The 9,886-nt window shown below is 38.3% G+C and overlaps 2 protein-coding genes across 2 annotated transcripts; both read left to right on the plus strand.

Moving 5' to 3' along the window:
• Positions 1-2,081: 2,081 nt before the first annotated feature.
• On the plus strand, positions 2,082-3,643 carry LOC138869167 (uncharacterized). Its single transcript, XM_070146764.1, has 2 exons — positions 2,082-2,801; positions 3,536-3,643. Exons 1-2 carry the CDS (start codon positions 2,082-2,084, stop codon positions 3,641-3,643), a joined length of 828 nt encoding a protein of 275 aa, XP_070002865.1.
• A 327-nt stretch (positions 3,644-3,970) lies between these two features.
• Positions 3,971-4,516, plus strand: LOC138869168 (uncharacterized). Its single transcript, XM_070146765.1, has one exon. The coding sequence runs from the start codon at positions 3,971-3,973 to the stop codon at positions 4,514-4,516; it is 546 nt and encodes a 181-aa protein (XP_070002866.1).
• Positions 4,517-9,886: the final 5,370 nt, after the last annotated feature.

The following is a 9,886-nucleotide window of genomic DNA, read 5'->3' on the forward strand; positions in this document are numbered from 1 at the left end:
CAGCGGAATCAATGAACAAAGTGATTATTCAAAATCTGAAAAAGAGATTGGAAGCAACCAAAGGCAAATGGCTCGAAGAGTTACCAGGAGTGTTATGGGCATACTAAACGACGACCAAGTCAAGAATGGGAGAGACACCTTTCTCTCTCGTGTACCAAACAGAAGTCTTGATCCTAGTGGAAGTGGGAGAACCTACCATGAGCTACTTCTGAGTGGACGAAGAAGCAAACGACGAAGCATTGTTGGTTAGATTGGAACTGCTCGACGAATGCAGGGACTTGGCATATGTAAGGATGGTGGACCAGAATAAAAGAATGGAAGATACAATCGAAGGGTCAATCTCTGTTCTTTCAAAGTAGTAGACTTGGTTTAAGGAAAGTAACTCAAAACACCCGAGAGCTCAACGCAGGAAAGCTTGGTCAACCGTGGGATGGCCTCTACCGGGTTTCAGTTGTCGCCTATAAAGGATCATATGAACTAGAAAATCAAGACGGGGTAAAATTGTCGAGCAACTAGAACGTGGCATACCTCAAAAGGTACTATTGCCGAGAATGAGGACCGCTTATACTGAAAGTATGTACTGTACCCTTCATCCAGTTTTTTTCCCAATTGGGTTATTCTAGAAAGATTTTTAACAAGGCAGCAATGAAAAATGTACTACTAAGGAAGTATCGTCAACAGAAATAAGGCCTTTAAATGACAAGGAATGGAAACGATGATCCGCTACGGGATGGTTAGATAATATTTTTCTCGGTAGCAAGGTTCTTACCGGGAAATAAAGCTTGCTATCAGGCCAAAGCTTACCCAACCGTTCACGAGTGCAAACCACCAGGGGGAGGGGGGTTAGGTAGTTTTTGGCTCTATAGAAAAATTTCAAATGGGAAGTTAAGCTTTCTATCGAACCAAAGATTATCCAACCATTCACTAGTGGAGTCATCAAAGGAACAATACGTCTAGTGTTCAAATTTACATTTCTCGCATTCAAACACTTGGGGGGGAGGGGATGATGTGAGAATATGACGACATGGCTTCCACATAAATCGAGACTATAAAATTTGGAAAAAAATATGTATCATCGATACCGGGGACTGTGTGGCCATCCCCACAGAAACAAGTTGTAGAAATTAGCACAACTAATGATAATTTCTTTTCAGCACAACGAATGCTTATGTACTTTTGAAAATGGAAGGAACAAAGTAATATCCTTTTATTTTTATCTTGTTTCTTGTCCAAACGATGAATTAATTTTATCATCTAAAAATTAATCAAGTACTTCAAATGCTAGTGTCGGAATAAATAGGAGACGTGATCTTCAAGAGCACCATAAACATAAGAAGGCCCTTTCTTATGAAACTCTCACAGTAAAGGGTTGATTGCGGAAGAAATTATTCCCGGAATCCAAATGCCATTGGGAAAAGTGCACCTGTAGCCTTGCATAACTCGACGCAAAAAAGTAAAATTTTTGCAATGCGCAAACGAAAAACACTTTGATAGACATGAAATTTTTCTCTCTCTAACTTCTCTCTCGGCGCACGTTAAGTGTGTATGCTATCATGTGCTGATCGGAAAGGGGGAGAGGAAGACCAAAATAGATTGTGACAAAGGTTTAGCTAGCAGAATTCATAGCATCAGGTAGCCGAAGTGACAATTTGGGGAGAAATTGTGGAAATGATCCACAATTAGGAACCCTGGCTTGTGACAAAGGAATACCGGCGATACTACCTAACTCTGAAGGATCGAGTACCATGAAGATGAAGTTAACACAAGATCTGGGGAGTTTGAGCCCTAATTTGATGAAGTCTACACCTAAATCAGTTGGTGTGAAAAACTCAAGAGAATTCACCGTTCCATTAATCGCTACTATTCCATTAGCGGTAACAGTGAATAATCAGAAGGAGTAAAATGTGGTAGCGAAAGAAGTAGCAAATCAAAGGACTACAGGTACTACAATCAAAGCAAAGCAAATGGAGGAGCAAAAAGGCAAGAATCACAGTACTGCAAGTGCACTAGTTCAAGAGATAACAAAGCCAGCGCCTGGGAAAGGTGAGAAACATTAGGCGAATCTATTTACTAGTAATAGGATGGCTGCAAAGGGTATGTATCTAATAATCATACCCCCTACAATTCAAGATGGAATAAAGAAAGTGCAACTACAACAAGAGGTGATGGAGCCGGAAAATATGAAATGGCAGAAGGCTGTTATACTGTATGTTATTGGGGAATCACCTTCAATAGGAGCCATGGAGAGATTTAAAACCTCACAATGGAACTTTGCTGCCAAACCAATAGTTTCTTATCACAATGAAGGGTATTTTGTTATACTATTCAGTAGCATAAAAGATAAAAATGAAGTGTTGTATTCAGGGCCACATACTATGGGAGCAAAGCCGTTAATTCTGAAATCATGGTCAGCTGATTTTAATCTGTATAATGAAGTCCTCAAGACTATACCACTATGGGCCAGCTTTCCTAATCTACCTCTGAATTGCTGGGGAAGGCTGACTCTTAGTCGAATTGCTAGTAGTTTGGGATGTCCTATTTATGTTGATGAGTGTACAGCTAATACAGCAATAATTTCTTATGCTCGAGTCCTTATTGAAATGGATATCAGTAAAGAGCTACCAAAGTGCATCATTGTACAAGACCCTTCAGGAAAGGAATTTGAGCAGGTAGTGGAATACGACTGGGTGCCACAGTATTGCAAGAAGTGCCTGATGGTGGGGCATGACTGTGATGGAGAGCAAGACAGAGCTGGGGCAACTAGGAAGATCCTCAAGGGAGAGCAACAACAACAAAGAGCAGTAATTCCTAAGCAGTAAGACAGAGCTCATACTGCAAATGGTAATATGCAACAGACAAGGAATACAAAACCAGCAGCTCAGTGGGTAGTAGTAGGGCCAATAAAATAAGTAGGGAAGGATACAGGTAAGCAAACAACTCAAATGCAATAGACTGAACCACAGGAAACAGATAGTGATCAGCACGTGTAGACAAAAGCAAAAGGTAGAGAAGGACAAATAAGCCCAGCTCAGCAAGTTATCACCACTACTAATGGTTTCTCTCCATTAAGAGTAGAAGCACAGGAAGCAAATCCAAGATGGGCAGATGAGGATAATACTAGAAGTAGCAGAGGTGCAGTTAAAGAAAGAGCCCCACCCAAACATAAATCTACATGAAGATAGATACATGGAATGTGAGGGGGTTTAATAAGGTATATAAGCAAAAGGATATGAAAATTTTCTTGGAAAGTCATAAGATTAGCCTTATAGCAATAGTAGAACATAGAGTACAAGATAATAAAGCAAATAAAATTATTAATAAATGTGTACCAGGGTGGTGTTGGTGCTCAAATAGGTCATTTGATGATAAAGGAAGAATATGGATCATTTGGGATCCAAACAATATTCAGTTTACTTTGATACAGAGTCATACTCAATATATTCATGGTATAGTTCATAATAGCAATTCTAGCATACCATTTGCGTTTACAGCTATTTATGGTTTACATACAATTACTCATAGATGTGCTATGTAGGAAGCACTAAGGAGAGTAGACTCTCAGTTGACTAATCCTTGGTTAATCATGGGAGATTTTAATGCAATAATGGATATTGAGGACATGGTGAATGGTACAACAGTGTAGGAAAATAAGATTAAGGATTTTAGAGCTCTGATGGAGGACTGCAGACTGAATGAACTTACTACTGTGGGCAGTGCATATACATGGACAAACAGTCATGTGTATAGCAGAATTGACAGAGCTATTATTAATGCACACTGGATGATGAATATGCCACCAATACAAGTTAATGTGATAGATCCTCAGTTTTCTGATCACTCTCCAGTGTGTATAGAGTTGGAAGCAGAAATGGACACTAGGGGAAAACCTTTCAAATTCTTCAACTACCTAGTTGATCATCCAGATTTTAAAAGTATAATTTGGGACAGATGGGACAACAAATAAGAGAGTATGAAAGGCATATGGTACAATTTAAAAAAAGTTAAATTTGCACTCAAAAGCCTTAACAGGAAGGAGTTTGCTTGCACAACTAGTAAGGTCCAACAATTAAGGGAAACACTAGCTAGCATACAAGCTCAGATGAGGACTACTACAACACCTACAGATATGTTTGATACAGAGAAAATCACAAAGCAGCAGTTGGAAAAATGTAGCAAGATAGAGGAGAGCATATACAAACAAAGATCTAGAGTGCAATGGCTCAAATTGGGTGATTCCAATACAGCCTTCTTCTTTGCCAGCATGAAAGTAAGAGCAGCACAAAACCAAATTAAACTTCTCACCGCTGATGATGGTAGATTGATCAAAACACCAGAAGGTATTGAACAAGAAGAAGTGGGATTCTATAGAGGATTGCTAGGAAGGTCAACTAATAGCATACCTGCTATTAATCCTAGTATAATGAGGAAGGGACCAGGGATTACAAGATCTCAACAGTTACAACTTATTTCTCTTTTCACTAAAGAAGATATGGTGCAAGCATTACAAGGGATATGAGATTCTAAGGCTCCAGGAGGGGATGGATTTAATGCATACTTTTACAAAAAGACATGACACATAATTGGTGAGGACATTACACAGGCTGCGTTGAAATTCTTTGACGAAGGTTCAATGTACAAGCCCATAAATAGTACATCAATTACCTTGATTCCTAAAGTGAAGAATCCCTATTCTATCAAGCAGTTCAGACCAATATCATATTGTACTACTATATACAAAATTATCTCAAAAATACACACAAGCATGCTGCAACCAGTGATGGGATCCCCAGTAGACATGAGTCAAGCAACATTTGTACCAAGTAGAGTGTTGAATGATAATATTCTACTGGGGCATGAACTTGTAAAAGGCTATGGAAGGAAAGGTGTGTCTATGGTTAAGATTGATATGCAAAAAGCATATGATTCTGTAGAATGGTGTTTCCTTGAACATGTACTCACATAACTAAATATCCCAGAGAAGTTTCTTTCATGGATCATGACTTGTATTACTATAGTGTACTATTCTATAGTTATCAATGGGAAGCCAATAAGTCCTTTTGATTCCAAAAGAGGAGTTAGACAAGGGGATCCACTGTTGCCTTATCTTTTTGTTCTGGCCATGGAATACTTAACCAAAATTTTAAAGACTCTCAAGGAGAAACCTGATTTTAACTATCACCCCCGGTGTGAGAAGCTGAACATAGTACAACTCAGTTTTGCAGATGATTTGTTGCTATTCTGTAGGGGTGATGTGGTGTCCATCCAACTGTTGTATGAATGTTTTGATCAGTTTTCCAGATCCTCGGGATTGATTGCAAACCAAGACAAGAGTTGTATCTACTTTGGAGGGGTCTTAGAGGAAATTCAGCAACAGATTACTCAATGCTTAGGTTTCTCTACAGGAACACTACCTTTCAGATATTTAGGGGTTCCATTAAGTACTAAGAGACTATTTATAGCTCAATATCAGCCCCTACTGGACAAGATGCTAATCAGAGTCAAGCATTGGAAAGCAAAAATTTTATCATCATATGCAGGAAGGCTACAATTGATCAAGAGTGTTTTGATTGCTATCCAATCCTTTTGGTCACAAATATTTCTCCTACCAAAGAAGATTATTCTAGGAATTGATAAAATTTGTAAAAGATTTCTTTGGACAGGTGAAGCTGAAGGTCGAGCTAAAGCTTTAGTGGCATGGAAACAACCGTGCTGGCCAAAATCTGTAGGTGGTTTGAACATAACTGACATCCTTATGAGGAACAGAGCTGCAATAATTAAGCAATTGTGGAATTTGAATAAGAAGAAAGATCGCTTGTGGATATAGTGGATACACACATACTATATAAAACAGCAGGTAATATGGAATGTGAATGTAAAGCAAGCTTCTTGGCTCACTTGGAAAATTCTAGGTCCTACAAAATACTTGAATGATTCAAATATAGGAGTGAAGGAGGTGATGAATGTGAAGTATTACTCCGTCAGGAACATATATGATAAGCTCAGAGGAGAGTTCCCTAAAGTTGAATGAAAGAGACTAATCTGCAAAAATATCAGCAGTCCTAAATGGACATTCATTTTGTATCTGGCGATACTTGGTAGATTATACACGAAGGATAGACTTATTAATTGGGGACTAGTAGCCAACTCAGAATGTTCATTATGTGAAGGAGTTGCGGATAATCATGATCATTTATTCTTTAGGTGCAATTATTCAGCAACAGTACGGAGGAAATTGCTACACTGACTGAGGATCAAAAGAGATGTGAAGGGGTGGAATGAAGAGGTACAATGGGCTATAAAGCATGCAGCAGGTAAGCAACCATCAGCAACAATATATAGGATACTCCTAACCTGCACTGTGTACCATATTTGGCAAGAAAGGAATTGGCGAATGTTTCGTGGACAACAGAGGAATTGTGAGGACATGGTCAAAATGATAATCCAAGAGGTACACTGTCGAGGAAGTTTGAGTCCTAAGCTAGCTAGAAGATTGCACGAGTTAAATTTTTACCCTTAGAATGTATATAGCTAAAATTAACAGTTTGTAGCACTGAGGACACTAGATTTGGGGCTGCATGTCCAAATCTAGTGGATAGGTGATAGGGTTTTTTGCTATACTTGTAACTATTTTCCCTGGTAATAATAAAATTAATTACCAAAAAAACATACTTTGATATATAACAAACATTCCAAGCAGTACAAGTACAAAAGTACGAAAAAGAAAGACAAAAGAAAGCAAAAGCTAAACTACTGCGTCCCTAGAACTTAGGCAAAAAGAAGCATCTGCGCCCCTAGGAGAAGTAGGCGGATCTGCCACCAACTCAAGACCTTAGCCTTCATCATCATCCCCTTCAAGTTCCTCCTCCGTTCCCGAGAATGCGAAACCGGAACCAAAAGAGTCAGTTGTATCAAGATGAACTGAGAGGCCCCTTCGGGCAGTTAACTTCAGCTCACGGGCCTTGGCGATCTCGACATCAAAGTCAATGACACCCGCTTTGGCCTCTTCCAAGGTTTTTCTTCTCATGCTATACATAGATTTTTTTTCAACAATTAGGGAAGCCGCTCGCCACTGAAGCTCTTCCTTAAGATGGTCAACCTCGATCGAAAGGTTATTCTGCTTGGTTCTAGCAGCCTCAAAGTTGACATCAAGGTCACGGATAGTTGAGTAATAAACTTTATTGTGCCCCACGACCATCTTATGATTCTCTTACATGCGAGCATGCTTCTCCTCAGCAGCAATAACTTCTTCAGCTTTGGAGTTCAAGGCTTCCTCCAAATTATTTAGTCTTTCAGTAGAGGTAGCCTCGCGCTCAGAAGCAGTAAGAACAACATTTTGGACCTCAGACCACTTTGACTTGGCCTCTTGAAATTATACCTTTAACAGGGAGGCCTCTACGCTGAGATTCACTACCTTTTGTTTGCTCTGCTGCAATCGAGCCTCCAACTCAACAGCTTCGGCAGTTTGTTCTTTCAGTGCCGGGAGGCGAGTAGCAATTTGCTCCCACTCAGCCAACAATTGATCCTGCTCAGATGTGAATTTCTCTTTATCAAGGATCGACCTCTGAATGCCCTCGGAAGCAAGGAAGTTATCTTCCAAAGCAAAAGTTCAAATCAAAAATCCTGTCGTAGCGAAGCAAGAAGAAATAATAAAGGGAACAAATATCGTATCGCTGCTACGTTGTGCATGGCATTATTTATCATACACTCCCCCGAGAGAATGTATTTTATTCTTATCTTTCTCTAAAGCTAGAGGTTTCAGGTAATTGGCGAGCTCCACCAGCTAAAACAGCAGATGGCACTCGGTAGAAACCGAGAGGCCGTTCTTGGAAATCAGTGTTTTCCTTGTTCTTTGAAGAGCTAGAGTTCTTGGAAGTGGAGGTCATGGTTAGCAAAAGAAAGTGAGAATTTCTCTTAAGAACAAGGTTAGAGAAAGATGAAAGTAAGAGAGAGTTGAGTAAGAAAAGTTGAGATATTTCAAAAAATTAAAAAGTGTGAAAGAAGGAGAATGAGGCGTATAAGTAAAAGAATAGGCAGCTAAAATCGTGATCATTATTACCTCGAGAATCGGCGAAAGCATTGTTGAAATATGGAGTGATACGTGTTCGGGGCATTAAATGCGGAGAGACGTGCATCTAATCAAGCGTCAGAAACTTTTCAAAGGGGATCGCAAAATTTTCCACCAAAAAAGGTATCTTCACCAACTTCCCGATGACACAAAGATATGTCACCGAAAAGTAGGGGGACTATCTTTAGGGTAAAATTAGTTCGTATTAAATACTCGTATAATAAAGCGATACATGCAACTGGAGACAGATAAAAAGCGAGACATGTGAAAATCAAGACCGGAGGGGGGGCAGCAGTTTCGGTTGGCACCGGGAAGCCGCCGAAGGGAATGTTGCTCATGAAGATAAATGGATGCCTGCCACCTGATAGCATTCAATGAAGAATATTCTGTAGTATTAAATACATGGTCCGTTATAAAAAATATGACATTTATAGTCTGCCGTTACACATTCTTCAATGGCCCCCATAACTGTTATTTAAGAGGGGCTTGATCCTAGGACCTTGTTCCCTGGGTGCAACTATAAATAGTAATTTCAACAGCCATTAGAGGGACATGAATTTTCTGACAAACTTATGCCATATAGTATTCAAGAGCTCAATTAACATTTCATTTCTCGCTTATTAAGATTCATATTGTTGCCTTCAGAAGCTCTAATCCTGGAGCCAGGCTATCTACTATTTTATCTCGATTTCAACGCCAAGTCTTATATTTATTTTTATTTATTTATTATATTGGGTTCAAATCGATTCGCTTGCTTATAAACCACGATATAAATTCAATTGTATCGTTTTAGGGATAAATAATTATAAGGTCAAAAAACGTAAGAGAGAAGTTGATTTCGTTTGACATTCAGGAAATCTAAAATGTATGGGGCCATTGCAAGTTCAAATTTTACTTAATTTGTCATCTATCTTTATTTTTCAAAATTGTAAATCAACTTACTTGTGATTCATATAACGTCTGGTAATGTAGTGATATGGAAAATCTTCTACCTTATCATACTCTTTGCTGTATCATTTAAATTTTAAAATTTCGTCTCAAAGCAAATGAGACGCAAATGATTAAATCAACATAAAATGGATATAGCATAAGACGAGGTGACTTTCAGCTGGTAAAACACCTCTACTCTCAACTGATAAGTTGAGTTTCATGTCATATGTAGGGCAAAATAGAAAAACAATATAGTAAAAGTTTAAAATTAAAAGTTCCCATATATATCGTAAAAATTTCTAAGAAAAGTTGTCTTTGTTGGACATTTGAACCAGTAGCTCATTTGATGGCTACAGATAGGAGTTAAGTTATTTGGAAGGCCTAGTAAGCTTAGTTGTAGTCTAAGTATCTAAGTAGTACTTATTAAAATTATAATGAGTCTATATAATAGGTTTGGTTCCTAATTGAACATGAGTTGTATATTTGGAAGGCCTAGTAACATTAGTTGGATGCTCTACCCATCTATTTCTTAAATTTCTTAATTAAGGAGTCTATTTATAATAGGTTTGGCTCCTAATTTAGCCAGAGTGGATTTGTAAGGCCTAATAATCTACACATCTATTTCTTGAACTTCCTTTGGAGTCAATCTATAATAAGTTTGGCTCCTAGCTAATTGAGCATTTATTGGTTATTGTATTTGATTTTCATAAAAAGCTTTTAGGGTAATTTTCATTTTCCTTAAACCAATATAAATTCAGATATAAACTAAGGGTGTGTTTGGTATGAAGAAAAATATTTTTCAGGAAAAATGTTTATATTTTCATGGAAAATAAGTGATTTTATCACTTATTTTTTCTTGTTGGGTTGGTGAGTGAGATTTTTTCCGGAAAA

This window comes from Nicotiana sylvestris, chromosome 5, assembly GCF_000393655.2.
Source record: "Nicotiana sylvestris chromosome 5, ASM39365v2, whole genome shotgun sequence".
Lineage (NCBI taxonomy): Eukaryota > Viridiplantae > Streptophyta > Magnoliopsida > Solanales > Solanaceae > Nicotiana > Nicotiana sylvestris.